The sequence below is a fragment of the Calypte anna genome, chromosome 5 (assembly GCF_003957555.1).
Source record: "Calypte anna isolate BGI_N300 chromosome 5, bCalAnn1_v1.p, whole genome shotgun sequence".
NCBI classification, from domain to species: Eukaryota; Metazoa; Chordata; class Aves; order Apodiformes; family Trochilidae; genus Calypte; species Calypte anna.
Window position 1 is genome coordinate 9,425,587 of NC_044250.1, and position 19,974 is coordinate 9,445,560.

The following is a 19,974-nucleotide window of genomic DNA, read 5'->3' on the forward strand; positions in this document are numbered from 1 at the left end:
ACTCAGAGAGATCTTCTCCTGGGTTTAGGCTTCAATGACATTTTCTAGATTGAAATTGTGGCCTAACAGAAGGGGAAAATGTGCTCTTCTTCATCTTCCAGAAGGAGATGACAGTACATTTTAAAAAACCAAATCACATATAAGGGCTAATTGACTTGGCATTTTCAGCTTAGCATTCTCCTAGATAAATTTGCTCCAAGACCACATTTTGTTGCAATGAATCTTCTGCTTCACATATTTCCTCCTGCTGCTTTGTCTGCTGTGATACGAGGTCATGAGCCATCTTCCAGTGTCCTGTTCTGTGCCTTCCAACTAAATAATGAATAAAGCAAAGTCCCCAGGTACTGTTTAGCTGTGAGGGCTGAGACATCTCCCAGTGGGGTGTCTTATGGTTCAGGTCAGTGTTTTAATACCTAGAAAGAGCCTTGTGGGACAGGGTCCTGGAGGAGTTTGCTATAGGGCAATGATTTAATCAGCACAGATGCTGCTGTTTCTGCTTAGAGTAGAGAGGAGCTCTGAAAAGGTCAAACTAATGAGGGTAAGGAGACTATACAGATGAGGAATTTATCTCCTCCACCAACACTAAGACCTCACCATATAATTTGCTCTATGAGTATGCTGTGGTTATGGTTAGCAGGATGGGCAGGCAAAACAACTCTTGTCCTTGCTGTTCCAGGCTCTGCAAGCCCCTGCCATGGTGTGCAGGATGTGCTCATTGCAACTTGTCTCACCACAGCAGCTCCAATATCCTGTTAGTGCTGTGCTGGTGCTTAAGGGTTACCTGGTGCAGTGCTCGCTTCACACAGGAGAGAGGCACAGCTGAAGACAGAAAGCCTAAGCTCGAGTCCACAGGGAGTGGTGACTTTATGTTGACATTATTTGGGTGTTATTTAACTCTCAGCAAAGTCCTCCCTCTCCTGCCAAGATCATTTTCCACCCTAGGGAACATCTGCCCTCAGGAGAGCGTCTGATAGTGTGCTGCTGGGAATTCATGCATTATCTAAGTAGTTATCATCAAGAAGGGGAAAAGGGTTCATCTGCACCTATCCAGAGAGAAACTGAGCACAGCAGCAGCTGAAAAAATCCTACTCAGAGCAAGCACTAACATAGTGAGTCACTGCAGTCTGTACAAAGCCGGGGATGCTCCCATTTGAAAATTGTATCAGCAGCCACTGATGAGCTCACGAGTTTTTCTCCCTGCACTTCCACTCTCTGCTGCCTCAAATCAAATTAAGGTTATCCAGATGCACCTCTTAGTGCTTTAGGAGAAAAATATGGATTATTTTTCCTGGGGCTCACAGGTGACTAATGTAACAGAGTCCAGGCACAGCAAAGGTTAAACCCCATCCTCAGTGGTGTGAGCTGCCCTGGTGGCAGTGAGATCAGGGCACTATCCCCAGGACCCAGCTTCAGGAGAGGAAGGCTCAGGACTCTGCTCTGGCAGGGTAAAGGATAAAATGCACCAACCTTAAGTCCGGTTTGTGGGAGGGCCACAGGTCTGCACAGCTAAGTGCAAAGAGAAACCTTCAACTTTCTTCACTCTTTCAGATTTTCTTCTCTTAATTTTTGTGCATGAATTGACACATCTTCAATGAACAAGGTCACTTAGTCACTTTCCCCGCTATTCCCACAATACCAAACTATAAACATAAGTTGTAGCCAAACAAAGAAACCCAAAAGGCACATACACCAAACCCAAACAAACCATTCTGCTGCTGTAAAGCCCACAAGCCCTAAGTAGGGCTCCCCTGTATCAAGCACAACACAAACAGAACTGACTCAGTGTCCAGTTTTTGAGGCTGGTGAGTTCAAACTAGAACAACTTGGCCAGGGAAGAAAACAAGCAGGATGGCAAAAGGAAGGACATGAAGTTTGACTGGAAATAGCTGTGTGCTAAAATTATCCATCAGAGACTGATACTAATTACCAACTCTCCCCATGGCTCTCCTGTGTGAAATGCGCTGCCTACCTGGAAGCCCAGCAGAGCTGCATTCAGGAGGGTGTAGGAGAAGCCTCCCAGGGAGCATTGCACAATGTGGCCTGCATCCAGGGAAGTCTCACCCTCTAGGGAGAAGAGCAGGGCTATGTAGTTAGTAGAATTACCTGCCTGTATTTACTGACCTCCCCAGAGATCATAGGTGCTCAGGACCATCAAACTGCTGGCTGGCCCAAATTGCTTTCAAAAAAAACCTACCTCAATCTGTTTGAAAAAAGCTCCAATTTTTTATCTTTTCCATGATGCTTCTTTTGGTCCTTGAGCTGGGAGAAGTGTGTGCTCTTGTCAGGCAGAGGACAGCCAGAAGCACATTTCAGAAGCACATTTCAGAAGCACATGGTGTACTGGGCTCTCTGGAGACTGCTAATAATGTTTGATTAATTTTCATTATCAGTGTGAGCAATCTTTTGGCTCTCCCTGCATCTGTCTTATTTAGAGTTGTCTTTTCTTTCTTAGTTAAATGGCAGCTTCTATGGACAGTGATCTAATTGTTCCTCAGCATCTGCTTGAAGCCATCCAAGTCAAGGATGGATACTGTGCATTTTGCAGGACACGTGATTTGGTCTTTAAGGCTCAGATAAACCAAAATGGAATAGCAGATTAGCCAGTAATAGAACAAAGCAGAAAGTAATATACAGGCTGATGCTGGGGTCACAGAAATGATTGGGCTGGACAACACTGAATATTGGACCAAGCCAAAATATGCATGTTGTGTTTATCCAGAGGCAGGATGAACAGCCTTTCAGCCCTTCCCTGAGCTCATGGCTCATGCTTTCTGCCTACCAGTGCAATGAGCTTTAGAGTGGGTTTTATACTGAGCCTTTGCAGCGCTATAAAGCTCAGACACAGCAGCCAGGACACAACTGATTCAGATGCTGCTGGTGGGGTAAATGCCTGTCATGGGTTATGGGCTGTCACCTATGGCCTATCAGCATCAGGTGCTCCATGGGGCAGGGAGCACCTTTTGCTGAGCCCTGTCATCAGTTCTTGGTCATCAAGCCTAGTTTTGATCCCCTCCTGCCCTGATGACATCACACACTTGTGGCAAATACTGAGCAACTGGGACTGGTACCACCAAAGCCACAAACTGAGTACTTGGTCTATATGTGAAAACCAAAACAAAGTTAGAATCTGTCCTGGAAAAATATTTTTAACCAAAAAAATAAAAACTAAAAAAATTTTCCAACTCAGGATAGAATTGCACTGGACTGGCAGGTAGGAAAATGTAGCTCACTTTCCTTTACTGACACCCAGCTTCAATGCCCTGGACTTATCTTTATGCTGCACATTAATCATTTATGCTGCACATCTATACATCCAAAAGCATCAGCTCCAAAGACCTTTACCTAAAGAGCTGCTGGCTTGACCAATCTGTATTTGGCCCTCCTGAAGGCCTCACTCTTAGGATGCTCCCAGGAGGTATCCAGCTTTTGGAGGATGATCAGGGTGAGGTTAGCCCCAGAACAAAAGCCCATCTTTCTCTCCACAATAATTAATCTGAGCATCTCCTTGCCTTCTGCTATATAAAATCATGAGTTACTTGAAGTGCTGTTACATTTTAATTCACTTCAGCATACACGAAGAATCATGCACACAGCACCAATGAAAAAAATATATTCCCTAGAGCAAAACCAGAAGTCACTCCCCATTATGTTACCAAGCAGCAGTGCACAGTGTGGAATGGCAAAGCACACTCAGCCATCCTCCCAGGATTTGGGTGCACAGAGCTTAATGCTTTCTTCTCTGCCAATCAAAGCATCACTCATTCAAACAGATCTCTTTTCCCTCGTAAAATACTTTTTGTTAATTGAAGGAAGAGGTGTTTTCTGGAGCTGAAAGTTGCAGTCTGGGCAGGGCTGTGGATGTGATGAGGCAGGCAGGGGAAAGCTCACGGGAGCTGCTTTGCAGAGTGTTGTCATGGGAACAGAGCAAGTAGGGCATCACCAGCCCTGGCTGCTGCACAGACCCTGGCAATGTGGCATAAAATCAGTGCTGAGCCAGGAGTCAGCCACTGTCAGCCACTGTCTGGTTGGGATTTGATCTGAATGAAATGCAAAGGCCAGAGCCTCCCTTTGTGTCAAAGTGGTGTCACTCTTTCCCATCTGAATGGCACAAGATTTCATGCCAGCTGAGTGAGCATCTGAGCACAGAGAGTGAAAGCACTGACACTGAAAGTATCTGGTGGGACCACAGTTTCTTTTCAGAGCCCTCTGAAACAATGTCATGCTAGAAAGCAGCTGCTGACAGGCTTGCTAATTTAGATGACTTCACTTGATTTTTCACTGTTTGTGGACATTTTAACAAGCCATGAGTTTGGCATCCATAATGATTAATGGCCAAAGAAAAAGGGTTGAGCCTGGTGTGTACATCACCATGGTGCACAAGCTAAGAATAGAAAATACTGCTGTAGTGTCAATATTTGTGGTCACCTGAAGTACCTGATTTCCTTTGCACAATGCTGTCTTTGCACCTTACCTCCTCTGTGCATGTCAGCATATGTGGACTTACTAGGATTTCTTTATGGTTATAAGAAATACCTTTTGTGATACTATGTTTGCTAGAGATAAGCAACTGTTAAGAATGGCTTCCTGGATAAAGAACTGTTAAGAAATGGTTTCCTAGAGATTGCTGCTCTTGCACTTATAAGGGATGATGTATTTAAAAAAACCCTAAAATATCTTTAATGTTACACTGCAGAGCCCAGTGAAAGTAGAATCAAATACAATAGGTAAGCCAAACTCTGAGAAAGGTTGAAAATGCTGACTTAAAAAAAGGTCAGAAGAGCAAAATAAAATTCATTGACTCCAAGGTTTCATTTTATCGTGCCCAGGTTTGCTGATGAAGAGGTCCTAATTAAAGCAGGCATCTGCAACGTAACTGCACTGCTGCCATTGACCCAGGCCAGCAAGATGCTGAGTGTGTGCTCCTCATTTCCTGGCAACACCAAAGTGTGAATGAAGCTCACATCCATCCAGGGCTTGCTTGATCTGTGCTTTGGAAAAGTGACCAAAATAGCAGGCAAGATAAGAAAATGGAGACAGCACGTGTTCCCAGCTTACTTGTTGAGTTTATTGATTTAAGCCCCTCTATTTAGCAACAAGTTTGAAAAAAAAACAACAATCAACTTTATTGTAAAAAAGCCTGTAGTTGTATTGGAGCCATAGTCTTGCATGGTCTTTAACATAACTCTCACTGGCTATGGTGTTTCCATGCAGGTTGAAGCAAAGGTTGGAATCAAATGGCTGGCACTGGGAAGAGCATGCCCTGGATTCACAGTGACTTGGTTTTTAGTGCTGATCTCTTTGAATATAAAACAAGGAGCATGGCTTTATTTTAGTAATCCTAGTGAATTACTCTGCTTGGAGAAGAAACTGCAGGTCCTCTGGGCATAGTTGCCACCATGCAAACATGCTTCTGGCAGAAGTTCTAGGAAGCAGAGGGAACACAAGACAAACCGTGTGGAGCACCACTGACCTTTATCTCTCCCGTGGGCTGCACACACAGGGGGTCCAAGGTCTTGCTGGGTCAGACCTAGCAGAGTCTATTAATAAATTTTAGATTAAATAAAGAAATGCACAGGTTGTCCCTCATGCTGCAAGGAATGAAGTTGTGAGCTTACAGATTGTGGTTAACTGGCTGAAGCCACCTTCTCATCCCCAAGCTGCTACTCCTTCTATTTGCAGCAAGCCTCCTCTGCTGAAGGAAGGGACACACACCAGGAATTGCACTGGTGAGAGGGTGACATGTGCCACTAATTGAAATCAGATGCAGAACACTGCATACCCCCCACGCAGGCAGCACAGTGAGCAGCTGGAACCTGCAAAATGCTGCAGTGTGTGGGAGCACTGCCTGACCTTGCCCTAACAGAGAGGGACCTTGAACTCTTGGAGCCCGCAGAAAAGTCAAGAGTGTGTTCACCCAGGCAGAAAGATAAAATAGATGCAGTGCACTTTTAGCACTTCCCTCCATTTGCTTCATATCATAAACATCAATTAAAAAATAGAAATACAGAGGTAAGCATTTTGTCTTGCTTGCCCTTTCCATATGCATATATTTCTGTTGTGAAAGGCTTTACATAACTTCTATCAGCAGATTGCTAAATAATGCCTTGGTTATGGAAGGAAGCCACCAGCCATTACACTGCATTACTGTAATGTAATGGGTTTCTGAGATGAACTATATTTAGAAAACTTGTTTTTATTGTAAACCTTGTACACAATCCATCCCCTCAGCATTGATTTCTCTTTGTATTCTCCAGAGACTGAAGACCAGGAAGCCACGATCTGAACAGAGCTGCTGGGGTTTTGGTCCAAACCAGAAACTTGTAAGACAAACCTGTGCTGTTTATTTTAAGGGATGCAGTTCCAGTGACAGATTGTAATCAAACAGATGCTGGTGACCAGTCTGCTGAAAGGTGAATTTCTCATTATCCTAGAGCAATTGACATTGGAATTAATTGCTTCCCACGCTTCTTTGCTGAGTAAAGGCTGCTGTAATAACAACTGCTGCCAGAATTTTGATTTTTTAATGGAACATGAGGAATTGACAAGAGAGAACCTGTTTTTACTTTGTTTTTCTTTTTGTGCAAATGTCACATTGCTTTCATGTTGGCAATGACTGCAGAGATACTGAATCAATTACTTATTTACATAATTCCTTTGGATTTTTTTGTTTATATCGTTGTTGATAATGGAAAAATATTCTGAGCTTGGAAAAAGAAGGGAAGCAGGCAAGTTCGGAATGTGAACAGGCTGAACTGAAATCAAAAGATGGTGATTTGCATTAATAAGAAATAACCATAATTGAGATAATTAAAAATAGGGTAAATACTGTTTACCCTGCCTGCTCTGAGGAACATCTAGGCTGTGACAGTGGATGCCTGCTCAGCTGCATGGTATGAAGCAACCCTACACAAATGGTTTGACACAGCCCAGCAGAGTCCAGTGCTCTGCCAGTTACTGATTTTTTGCCCTCCCCACATCCTCAGAAGCAGAGCAGAGATCAAAGGGACTGCCGGCAGCTCTTGAGGAGAGGGGGGTAACTTGTGTGAGTCCTGATGATGGAGACAAATATGACAGAAGCTACAAAGCTCACTTCAGTGCACTGACAGCAAAGCACAAGGTTTAGCTTAGAAAGGCCAGTGCATAGTTCCAACTCTCAAAACAGATCTTGTTATTAATGCACATTCTGTGTTATTTTAAAAGAGCAAACTTGATGTGAGAACTCAGCTCATTAAGGTGAGGAGAGTGGGTCTGGTAAGGGCCGTGGGAGCAGTGCAGGGAGCAGCCTGGACACCACTGAAGCCCAGGCTCTACAGATAAACCTTTGAGAGCTCTGTTGGAGATGAAACACATCTTCAGCCCTTCTGGAAGACTAGGTAGCTGAAGGGCAGTTATGGTCAGGCAATCATTTAATATTTTTTTCTTCTTGAAATCACCTTTTCTTTACATTTTTAAACATTTTCTAAACTGTCGTTTAATAGTATTACTTCTGACACTGGTGTGCTGACATACTGATTAAAAAAATAAACACAAAACAACATGAAAAATCTAAATCTTGAGATTAAAGCTTCCACTATTTTTTCTTAATAATTCACCCAGCAGTTTTGCTGACTAAATCACTGGTTACTGTTTTCTAGGGCAAGACTGAACTAATCTTCTAGAAGCAGCAATATTTATGTCTTGCAGAGCCTGAGGCTCACGAGTTCCTCTTTCTTCGTGCCCAGATTTAAGGGAACTCCCTGGGCATTGGAACTCCTTGAGTACATTAGGAAATCAGTCTCTTAGACTGCCTCTTAGAAATCTTTTCCTATCCTGTACATCCTGCACAGATGCATCTGGAACTGGAGGTTATTTATTTCGGCTCAAAGCTCAATCCACGCAGGATCCGGCGTGTTTTCCAGCTCAGCAGTCACTTCGCCCATCGCAGACTATGAGCGTGGGTGGTGAGGAAGACACGGAGCCACCTTCACGCTTCCAAACACTTCCACGGCAGATCCGGTCGTTAAACAAATTGTTTGGCTCAGGCTGGAACCCGACGTCTCCTCATTACACCCCGCTGGCAATTTTCCCTGAATTTTAAAGGTGTTCTGCGTTTCCATAGTAACTCAGCTCCCGGTGCGCTGTTCTGACTGCGCAAACCACTGTATTAAAATAACCCTAAAAGCACAACCGAAAGGGGTTCGGCACCGAGGGGATTGTTTTATTATTTTAGTTCCCATGACCTGAGAGCCACGTCCGGGGCTGCGGGAGGCGCGGGGGCCGCTCCTGTGTCCCGCTCAGCAGCTTGGGGCAGGGAATGGGTAAACGAAAGACACACGTTCCAAAAAAAAAAAAAAAAAAAAAAAAAAAAAGGAGAGAAGGTGAAGGAGCTGAGTGTCGGGAGTGCCTGCGGGCTCCAACACCGGCACCGGCTCCGCTGGGTCCCGCTCCAGCAGCACCGGGCTCGTTCGGTGCCGCCGCTGGCACCGCGGGAAAGACTGCTCCGCCCTGGGGCAGGGAGGGGAACACAGCTCTGGGCTGGGAGTAATGAACAGGCGGGCACGACCAGGGGACACTGCTGGGTTTTGGGGGATGTCTTCCCAGGAAAACGGGGGGTTTTGAGGATGTCTTCTCCGCGCATCCCCCTGCCTGCCCGTAACACGTGTTACGTTTTCTATCTGTTGCCCTGGTCTGTTCAGTCGCGGGAAAACTGGATTATCTGTGACATCACCGTGTCATTTAGAGGGCTACCTCTTAACGCTTTTAATCCAATTTCAATAGTTTTGAGTTTTTCTTCGGGAAATCCACTCCGCAGGCTCCCGGCGAAGCGAAGCCCTCCTCGGGCCCGCTGTGCCAGACGCCTCCTCCTTCCCCGGAACCCACGAGCGGCGCCGCCGTTCCCGCGGGTGCCGCCATCGCGGCCGGATGCCGCCTGACGTGAGGCGGAAGTGATGGCAGCGGGTGCTGGGGGCCCGGCGGCGGCGCGGCGGCGATAAGCGGTGCGGGCCCGACATGGCGGTTCGCTGCCGGGAATGGGCTCGCCTCTGCTCGCTGCTGGCGCTGGCCGCTCTGGCGGGGCTGGGCGCCGAGGCCAAGGTGAGCGGAGCAGAGTGGGGGTGGGGAAACGAATGACAGTGATCCCCGCTTCCCGGCCCGGTACCGGGGCCCTCCCCTCCTCCGGCCCGTCACTCGTTCCCTCCGCCACCCGGCCCGCTTCAGCTGGCAGCCGGACCCAGTGGTTTCGGCCAAGTGCCGTCCTACACCGGCGCGGGGGGAGCGGGTGGTCCCGCGGACCCTCTGCCTGCCGGTGCCGGTGTCGGTTCCGGTGCCGGCCCTGGCGTTTGCGGTGCCCGGGGACGCCGTCCCGCAGCGCTCCGGGTGCCAGTGGTGTGTTTGCTGGGGCCCGCGGTGCTGCTGTGGCGGGTTTCGGGGCCGCCCCAGCTCTCGCCCCGTCCCCAGCGCTTTGGTCCCGCTCCCCGAGCGTCTCCTGCCCGGGCCGGGGTCCCTCTGGGTTCCCACCGGGGACCGGGGTTTTGTGGTCTCCGTGCCTCAGAACACGGTGTCTCCTAAGAGCGAAAGTCACTCCTCGTGTCACAGCCCCCGCGTGTCTGAATTTTCTCCTGTGGAATGATAATCGGGGGTTTTAGGGGTGAGGCCAGAGATGGCTTGGGCTGCAGGGGGTGAAGGTGTTTTTTCACTCGGTGTTGTGCTGCCCCGGCTCTGCCGTGTGCGGGGTCATTCCCGTCATTCCCGTCCTTGCCGGGGTTTCTTGAGACCTCTTTTTGTTACGCTGGTAGAAATGGCATTATTCTTTAGATAAGCCATGTTTATTCTTTGTCCCTTAAATAAATAGCTTACAAGTTTTTCTGGTTTAGGTTTGAGAATATTTTCCTGTAACTCCCTCCTGATCATCTGTTCTCTCCATAGGGTTTTCTGTTCCTACGTAATTTGGGAAATGAAGGAATTATCCAGTTTTAATGCACTACACAAAGCCATCGTTTTTCTGAAATTCCATTTTTCCTAGTAGTGTTATAAATGTTAATTTTGGTGCTACTTCTCTCTCACTGTCCCTAAGTTAATTCTTCTCACTTCTTTCTACAGTGTCAATTGTTGCCTATGCAAATGTTCATTTGTTTCTCTAAAATTTGCTTTTATAAGTTTCCATGGTTTCCCCATTTATGTTGCCTTCATTTGGGATTCCAGTTTTGAACTTTACCTCCTGATATCTTTGCTGCTGTTCAAGGCAAGAGGCCAGTGGGTTATACTGGTCCCTCTCGTAGTCCTTACAGCATTGTTTCTCTTGTGGCCAGGGAGGACAGAATTATTCAGAGATTTCTTTGCCAGTCTCCATTTGGGGTTAATATTAAATAATCTGTTTTAAGCTTGTCATGGTGTCTGTTCCACAGCTGTCCTCATAAGCTGAATAGCTGAGTGTACCAACATCAGCAACTTCTGAATGTTTTTTCTTAAAAAGCAGGTGAATGTATATTGATTTTTCTCCTGAACAATATGTTAGCTATCTAAAATAATAATAGTGTTACTTGACAAATTGCTCTGCTTGCTTAGTCACTTTAAGGATTGTTTTTAAACTTGAAGGAAATCCTGAGTAAAACTTCAAAGATACTTGCAAGTCGTTTGTGTTAAATCTTTCACATATTATGTGAACAGTGATTTCTGTATCCTGTTACAGTTCCCAGTGATGATTTGTTCTAAACATGTTGTTTATTTTACAGAATTCTGAGGATGTTCGATGTAAATGCATCTGCCCTCCTTACAAAGAGCATTCAGGCAATATTTTCAAGAAAAATGTTTCACAGAAAGACTGGTAAGTGTGTGTGGCATAAAAAATGACAATTAGTCTCACTCATTGAAGACTTGTTCTGTAGTGCTTAGATGTGAGTTCTGTGTGGTGGTGCCAGGAGAAAAAAATCACATCTCTTGCATAACTTAGTGGAACTTTTCTTTTAAAAGTTCTATAGGATTCAGCTCTATTAAGGGACAAGACTTGAAGGGGTTTTGCCCCATTTTCTGTATGGGTTTGCTTGCTTCAGTGCTTAGGATTTTTATTTAGATTTGGAAGTAGTGTAAGGGAAGAGGGTGTAATGTGAATTGAGTGATTTGAAATGACATAAAGACAAAGGAGCACAGCCACAGAACTGAAACTCATAATTATTGTCAACTCTCTCTTCACTCTTGAAACCAGTTCTATCATTTAGTGACTGTTGTTTCTGGAGATTTCTGTTCCTCAGAATTGCAACCAGAAAGTGCAGTTGTATGACTCAGCCTGAGCCATCTAACAATACATTTTTTCAGAGAGAGGTCTGACATCTCTGTGCATCAGGAATGTGCTCTATTGTATTTTTAGGTCAGCTATTGCATTTCAGGCCCCTCTCTCCAAGCTGAAGATTGATGTGCATGGCCAGGGGTGAGGGAGGGGTAGGGCAAGAAAGGGAGATAAATTTATTTGTGAATCAGACAAAAGAAATATCATGTTTTAGAGTTACATTGGTTATGGAAGTGCTCAGAGATCCTTGGATCAGCTTATAAAAACGTGCTGTACTTCTTGGTGTGTTGACTCTTCTTCAGGTACTTTGAGGATTCATAAAAGACTTTTCAGTCTGACAAGTAGCAGTAAGTTGGCATCCTGACTGGACATTTCATGCCCCTGAGTAGGCCCACAGAAGGATAGGAATAAAATTAGTGATGCAGTTATGTGTAGAGATTAAATTACCTGCAGGAGAGCTCTGAGAAACAACACTGTAAATTTCAGTCTGAACTAATCAACATAAGATGTACTGCCCCATTGGAATGACTGGTTTTGTCCTACATGATTAATTTAACATTAGTCCTGTGATGACAAATGAAGTTGCAGCAATAAAACATGCTGGGAGGCTCCCAGCTGCAGCAAACATTTCAGAGTAGCAGTATTAACTGGCTTTATTGTTCATTACAGCTCTGCATGTGAAAATGGTTTTGCTTTTTGTTGGTGGTTTTATGGTTGTTGTTTGTTTTTGTTGTTTTGTTTTTTTCAGTGGGTATTGCTTAGTGTGTGCCTTAGTAGCAGAAAAGATCCTGTTTCCCTTTAAACAGTACTGGTACTGAGTGAAGGAAAAATTAGCATTTTTTAAGTGACAATCTGGGAACATTTTTACTTTGATCTGCTGTTTGAGATGTCTTCTGTGCACTTCTAAAAGGCTTGATTGCTAGTTTATGTGCAATGAAACTGGCAAATTTATGCTGTACTTTGGCTTCTGCATCAGTGACTTATTGAATAGAGCTGTCTGATGTGTACCATCCTTTAGCTATCATGAGACAAGAACCAGATAAATTTTTAGTGTCATTATGAATTATGTACAATATAATGAACACTTACTGCTGGCTTGTCCAGACATAAAATGAAAATGTAAGTTTTAGTGTTGACACTGTAATGTGCATCATGAGACTCTTAAGCATCTAAATAAGTTCTTTCTCTTGGAGTGGTCTGTTCTTTGGCTTCAAGCTGGCAAACAGGGCTTTATGCCATCATCATTGTGGGCTGGGGTGCTTTGACTCCAATAAAACCATTCACCCTTCTGGACTCAGGTCAGGAGTGCTTCTTTGGTGCTATTACTGTGGGTGGAAGGTGTAATGTAGAGGCACTTGAGTGGGAAAATAGGTTAGAAAAGGATTAATCTTTTTTTTACATTTTCCTCTAACGTTGCCATGGAATTGCAGTTCAGGGAAGAAACAAATCATCAAAATTCTAAGGTTCTGATAGATTTTAAACTTCCTAGTAACAACTGGAGGAAAAAATGCTGATATTAGTACTTGATCTGTTCACCCTAACAGACTTACTGCAATTAAGCTACATACAAGATTTCTGCTAGCCTTGTGCAGGATAATGAGAGAAGCTTTCAAGCCTGTGAACAGAAACTGCATAAATTATAAGCCTTTTAAAATTTTCTAGCTTGAATGCTGCACTCCTCCACAGAGAATGTAATCTTATGTTCAAATAAATGAAAAATAAACCTTCCACTCTGGCTGTGCTAACATTAAGTTAACTAGGATAAAGACAAAATGTGATTTTTTGTTCTGTCAGTGCTCTGCAGGAACCCTGGGATTGAACTCTGAACAACCAACCTGAGTCAGCAAAAAGACCAAAATTATACAAGTTATTGGTGGATTCAGTTGTCTCATGGCAGCTGGATTGTAGTTCTGGGGTACAGAGTGCCTGCAAGATTTTCAGCCACATTTTTTGGCATGGGACTGACTTATATTTTCTAATCTTTTAAGTCAACTCAGGCTGGTGAGTTGTCTGGTGCTGACACCTGACTGATATTTATTCACTATAATTTTGCAACTTGTGATGGCAGGAAGAAAGAGCTTCTATTCATGGACACCAAAGAGAAGTTAATCTCCCTTCAGATAGTGGAAGGACAGAATAAGGCTCATTTGAGTATGATGAAGGGAGAAATGTGTGTCTGGAATTTACTTCCATCTGTGATGTTAGTGTCAAATGGTCATTTGGGCTGGGATTCAAATCCTTGGACATGTTATACTAACAGGCTTAATACTTTAACTGGAAAATGAAAACACTGTATTATGTTAGAAAGGTCTTAAAACTTGTTTAGGAGCTTGTCAGTAGCTCAATTGTTTAAGTAAAATAATGGTGGAGTAGTGAGTTATTTTATTATTTTTTAAAATCTTGAATACCTATAAATCAGAACAGCTGAATTTAAGCAAGTGCAACTTCTCAGCTCACACAGCTGGGGTCTGCTTGCTTAGTGGAACAGGTAAGATAAAAACAGCTCAAAACTGAGCAGTTTTTGTCTGTCTTCAGTGATTGTCTTCATGTGGTTGAACCCATGCCTGTCCCTGGCCCTGATGTAGAAGCGTACTGTTTACGTTGTGAATGCAAATATGAAGAGAGAAGCTCTGTCACAATTAAGGTAAATGATGTAATTCTGTTGGCTTATAGTAAATACTTCAACTGATTACTAAATATGCATGTCCTTTAAAGAAACATTCTTTTTAATGGGAAAATTTTTCCAAAGCAGAAAAAGATACAACTTTTATTTTGCCTAGCTTTGGATCCTGTTTTTGTTCTTATTTTACAGGGCCTCTCATTATTCAGCTGTCTTACTTCCTTATTATAAATTTTCTATCTACATTGGGAAGTTAAAAAGAGCAAAAATATTCATTGCTCTAACAGAAGGTTTTTATATTCTTCACATTCTTGTCTTACTGGAGTCATTGTACCTAGGCAGGTACAAATAGATTGTGAATCTTTTCTTCTTTTGTAACACAGATTTCCTTTCTGTCTTTTAGAAGCTGGGTATTTTCTTTTTGCCTTCCCACTTTTCTTAGTGACTGTCAGAATGCATATCTATCCCAGAGAATAGAGACCATTCATCACCCCAGTGTAATGGCCAAATCAAGCAGTTGCCTTGGTTGAGGTGAGATTTAAAACACCAAGCTGTTTTAACAGGGATATCACAAGATTTTTAGCAAGGTCTCAGTAGGAGAAACTGTTTCAAGCTAACATCTGTCCCAAACCCTATTAATACTAGGTCATATTTTGGTGTTTTTTCTCTTGTTTGTGGGTTTAAGTCATGTGCTGTCACTGCCAGAGATCCAGGCTTGCCACAAACTGCATGTACTCTTGCTGCCTGGTGAGAGACTGGGGGAGGGATAATGTCACAGTTCTGGCATAAACTGTGCTTGCATTGTGTAGGTTACAATCATCATATACCTGTCTATTTTGGGCCTACTTCTTCTATACATGGTGTACCTTACACTGGTGGAGCCTATACTGAAGAGACGTCTCTTTGGACATTCACAGCTCATACAAAGTGATGAAGATATTGGGGTGAGTTCACCAGAGTGCTGGTGAGGTTGGGTTAACATAAAGTTTGGGATGGTTGTTAAATAACTGTTTGGGATGAGCAGCTTTATTTGCCAGGCTGTATAAATGTGTTTCCTGAAGGGAGAGGAAGACTGTGAAATGACTTCTCTGAAGTCACTCTGATTTTTCATTGGTCTAGAAAGCAATAAGATGAGGACTGGTTCAGTTATCTCTGCTCTAGACATGGAGTAGGCATACAAAATCTGAGGTGTTGGGCAGCCACACAGTCTTGCTAGGGATCACTTTTATTCAAATGGCACACTGCTTAGATTTCTCTTTACAAAAGAGAAAGAAATGAGAGAATTACCCTTTACCTGTCTGCATTCATACAGAAATTGGACAGTTTCCTACTTGAATTAAATGAGAATGTCCTGTATACTATACAGACAAATTACATATATTTTATACCTTATATAAACTCTGAAACAGGATTAGAATCTTAGCATTACACTCTTAGGTGTAAAATGTGAAAGAAGTCCTGTGGTGGATCTCAGTTTAACAGCAGAATGAAGTTTTCTTAAATGCTAGATCTGTGGTAACCCATTCCCTGTTTTGCTGTAACTGTTGCTGTGACCCTGATACCTGTGCTGGTGCAGTCTAACTACTGTTTGTATCTGCAGTAGCACTTGAAACAAAAAGCACTTCAGGTCCTCATCTAGTTCATGTTGCTCCCTTCTGTTTATCCTCCTGTAACAATGGATGTGAAATAATTTAAGGTCCCTTTTGGCTTATCCTCATCCTTGTTGCCCTGCTTGCAAGTTCTTGAGGTATTGATCCATTGGGTCACTTTAGAAATGCCATGTATATTGATAGTTGTTGCTAAATTTCAGCCAGTTTGTTTGCTCTTTCTTATTACTCAGTGATGGCAGTGGCAACTGTTGAATGTAAGCTACTTCCATGGACCTCTTTCCTCTCTGAATTCTCCCCCTGCCCTCCCTTGTTGTCTGTGTAGAAGTTGCCAGCAGCTGCCTTTGAGATGAGGTTGTTTGTCAGGAAAGCCATTACCATCTTCCTTGTCCTGTGCTCTCCCTTCTGCCATCTATTTCATGGTAGAAATGTGTTACTATTCTGATTCTGTTTGCCTATGAATTAAGTGATTTATCACCTGCTAACTTCCCATTGTAGGTATATCCAACTGCATATTTTTTTCTGATGTAACTTTAGCATCTGACTTTGTCCAAAACAGTTTAATAGCCAGATAAGTAGTTCAGTTTCAACTCTTACAGTTTATAACTTGGTTATATTTACCATTAAAAAAAAAAAAAAAAAAAAAGAAAAGCTTTGTAGATACTGTTAGAAAACAGAGTAAATATTAAAGCAGCACTCAGTTGTTGTTGAGCTCTGCCACTTAAACAGCTGTATTGACACTTTGCTTTTGGACAGCTCAGGACAATGGGTTTAGTTTGGTAAACATCAGAGTGTATTGCTTTTATATAGAAGCTGTGTGTGAACATCCTGAACTACTTGATGATAAATGGCCATCAGCTGGCAGAGAATTGACTCTTCAGTTAAGTTTTAAAGTGAATTGCTGTCAGGACAAAAACAGGAGGCTCCTAGCAGCTGGGTCTGTTCTGAGCTTGTGTCCCACCAGCTGCCTATGGACGCAAGATGGTGATTCTGGTCTTGCAGCTCACCATGATGTCTCTGGGTAGCAGATATTTGTTTGACAGTACAATTAAGTTTGGTCTACGTGGGAAACCTGTGGAAGTTACTTTGAATGAGAAATTAAGGTACACTTTTAATTATCCAAAAACCTGCTTGGTCATTATTCCTGACCAGCTCGTTGAAGCAGCTTGTTTACCCTAAACACAATAAAAGCAAACCAAAAAACCCAACGACCCACATCCTTTGGAACGTAACCTCAAAAAAGTCCTAATGTGATTGCTCAGTAGGGAGATCTAACTGGTGATTTTTGCTATTTTAGGACCACCAGCCTTTTGCCAATGCCCACGACGTGCTGGCTCGTTCTCGGAGCCGTGCCAACGTGCTCAACAAGGTGGAGTACGCGCAGCAGCGCTGGAAGCTGCAGGTCCAGGAGCAGCGCAAGTCGGTCTTTGACCGTCACGTGGTGCTGAGTTAATCCTGTCCCAGGAAAGCGACCCCAGGGAAGTGAAGTGGACTAATGAAAAGAGTTGACTTGCATCTTCCTGATCCTGCCAGTTCAGAAGGGTTTGCTTAGGTGATTTGTTATTGATTAAAAAAGAAAAAGGAAAAGGTATTTGAACTCGGAGGGAATGTACTGGAATGGAAGCAATTCAAACAGATTAGATAACCAAAAGCTAAAATCTTTATATTTTCAAATGGCTTTTACTAACAAAACTGAAAAGAAAACAAACCCTAAAATACCTTGGGTTGCCACTGTGGTACCTGATTTACAATAGTGATTTGATGGATGGTTTTAACCAGATATTTCTCTCTACTATTTATGTGGTTAAAAAACACCTGGGAACACAGTAATTACTTACAACTCACTAATCACTTTATGTAAAGACCTTTTGTAAATATGCTTGGATTTTCTGTTCAGTAATGCTAGGTACTGGAAACCTAAATCTTGCAGTGTAGTTCTCACATCAGAGAATGAAATCCTGATTGGCTGTATTCATTTGGTTTCTTGCACTCATACTTTCAAGATCATTGTATGTTAAGTGATGTTTGCAGATTTAAGGCAAAGCTTAAATGGACACTGGATCTTTAAGCTGCATAAAGTACTGTGATGTAGATAAACTGAAATGCAGTGTATATCAAGACAGTGTTGGCATTTTGTTTTGATTTAATAGCTTAATATATTGTATGTGTATGGTATTTCCTTTTAAGGATCTTCTCCCTTTCTTTTCATAGGTAAAGTCTCAGGAGTTAGTATATGATGAAATATTTATTACAAAAAATCTTCCTGCGTTTGTCTGGATTGATGGTGTAAGGCACATACTTTCTCCAGCACCCGTTGTCTTGAAAGTTAGGTGTATTTTTTTATCTGTGATTCTATACTTATCTCTCTCAAGAGGTATACAGTTGGTAGATAACTAACTTTCATATATCCCCTTTGGAATGTAACAATTAAAGATAAAGCTGATTTTTGAAAAATGGATCTGCATTATCACTATGTCATCATTTTTCTCCACCTTTACCCTGCACATAAATTCCATCTATAGAAGCACTTCTCTGAAAATGCATCAGAGTAGAAATTAGTGCTTATTTGGTGCTTAAAGGAAAGCAATGCTCACCAAATTGCTACATGAGAAGTTTTTAATCTTAGACTCAAATTTATCTGTGCATGTGTAGTTACATTGTCACACAGTTTTCAGTTCCAGTGTGGAAAGAAATAGAAGATACTTGTATCATGTATTGCTGGGTGCAGTTTTAGCTTGCTTGCTCCACAGCCTAGGGGACAGGGTAGTGTGCGAAGTAACCTGTACCTGTACACAGAGCTCTGCCACATCAGAGTGGAGACAAAGTTCCCCCATAACAGCATTGGCACTGACTGCAGCTCTTTTGCAGCTACAGAGCTTCATTCTCTTGTTAGTCCTTTAGTCCTGCAAAAACTGAGTTAATCCAGAGGGAATTGCAAAGGGTGGTTAATTGCAAAGGGTGGTTAATTCATGGAGGCACAGGATTCTTTCTTTAAATTAAAAAAAAAAAGGGGGGGGCACAGAGTGGAATAAAAGGATTTAAAAAAAAAAAAAAAAGTAAAAAAAATCCAGACTTGGTTTCAGTTACTACGTGCAACATCCCACCTTGAGGAGTCAACTGGTCATGACAGTGATGCACCTGGGGTCCCCTAAAGAAAATGTAACCTGTGCGTTGGAGATGTCCCTGTTTACCAGCTCTAGTAGATGTTCTTTCTACCTTTTGGTTCCCTTTCTGATGTGGCCTGAAGCTGGTGTAGGAAGGAGGCTGAGGAATACTGCATCGTTACAGCCCTGCACAAGGCCAGCAGGAGCAGAATGCTTGCTCTGATGGCACCAAGAGGACAAGACTGGGTGTATGTAGCTCTCTTGGTAGTAGATTGATTGTTTGCAATCTTACAGAGTCTTCTAAAAGTTTAAAGCTAAACTAATTTGGTTTTGTACTTTTTTGTGTGGTATTTGATTGATAGAAGGGCCAAATAGATAGTCTGAAGTGCCAAGGTAATCCTGCAAAATGGAGTTTTGAAGTTAGGTGGCCTGTTTTCTTGTACCTTTGAACTTGGATAGCAACATACTGATATATCTACATATGTATACATACATATATCTATACACACACATAAATGGTTTTGATTATGCAGGCTGGTTACTTGATACTGTGTTTCTAAGTTAAAGCAAGCTTTAAAATGTTTGTCTTATTACTGATAGCTCACTGTTTTCAAATTTTGTCTTGTTTACCTCCAGAAGTGCTTTATTAGAGACCTTTTATGTGGTGTTATACTTTTTAACACTAAGGCAGTTTCCCAAAATTACAGATGTAATGAAGATTAAATTTGAGAATATCGAGCTAGCTGATGTGTGTCCTCAGCTCTAGTCTGGAGACAAATCCATTGCAAATTTCTTCTAAATAAATGCTGATTTTCTGTGTTTAAAATGGAAGGTATAAAAATCAGTTTGCTTATGCCTCAATGGTAAATACTTACATTCTAGCTAAGTGTTGTATTTAGACATTAAGGAATGAAATGCCAATAAGTGCGAATACTGCTTTAGTAAACTGTAAGAGAATGCATACAGGAATTAAACAAAGTATTTTCTTGAATACTTTTTCAAGTAATCTGGTTGTGTTCAATACAGTTGGAAAATTTCTCGCCCGTAGTGCCAAGTTTTGTTGCCATCATAGCTGTGGTGTGGGTGGAAAAGCCAAACCAGAAATGAGCAGATCCAACTGTAAGCTACTTTGCATGTTGTCAATTGACTATAAATTGCAGCAGTCATTGACTCAGTGGAACAAGCAACCTAATTCAGGTAAGACTTGCATATTGCTGGCTCTAGCAGCAGATCTTCACTGAATATCAGTGTTTTTGTAAGTCACTGCTACCAGCTCTTCAGTAAAAATCCTTCTGTAGCTTTTTAATGGATCATGTTTAATATATTTTATTGAGTAAAAGGTGTATGAGAAGTGGAACCTTAACTTCTCTTTTCTGTGTCATT

General features: G+C 42.6%; 1 protein-coding gene across 1 annotated transcript; it reads left to right on the forward strand.

Moving 5' to 3' along the window:
* Positions 1–8,910: 8,910 nt before the first annotated feature.
* On the forward strand, positions 8,911–17,943 carry TMEM9B (TMEM9 domain family member B). The gene is made up of 5 exons (XM_030451313.1): positions 8,911–9,072; positions 10,710–10,801; positions 13,796–13,904; positions 14,690–14,824; positions 16,785–17,943. Exons 1-5 carry the CDS (start codon positions 8,989–8,991, stop codon positions 16,938–16,940), a joined length of 576 nt encoding a protein of 191 aa, XP_030307173.1. The 5' UTR covers positions 8,911–8,988; the 3' UTR covers positions 16,941–17,943.
* Positions 17,944–19,974: the final 2,031 nt, after the last annotated feature.

Bases quoted from the DNA above. Each gene is read 5' to 3' on its own strand.
- TMEM9B (XM_030451313.1), top strand. From the start codon at position 8,989: ATGGCGGTTCGCTGCCGGGAATGGGCTCGCCTCTGCTCGCTGCTGGCG. The intron at 9,073-10,709 runs GTGAGCGGAGCA...TTTATTTTACAG, and splicing joins GGCTGGGCGCCGAGGCCAAG to AATTCTGAGGATGTTCGATG. The intron at 14,825-16,784 runs GTGAGTTCACCA...TTGCTATTTTAG, and splicing joins AAAGTGATGAAGATATTGGG to GACCACCAGCCTTTTGCCAA.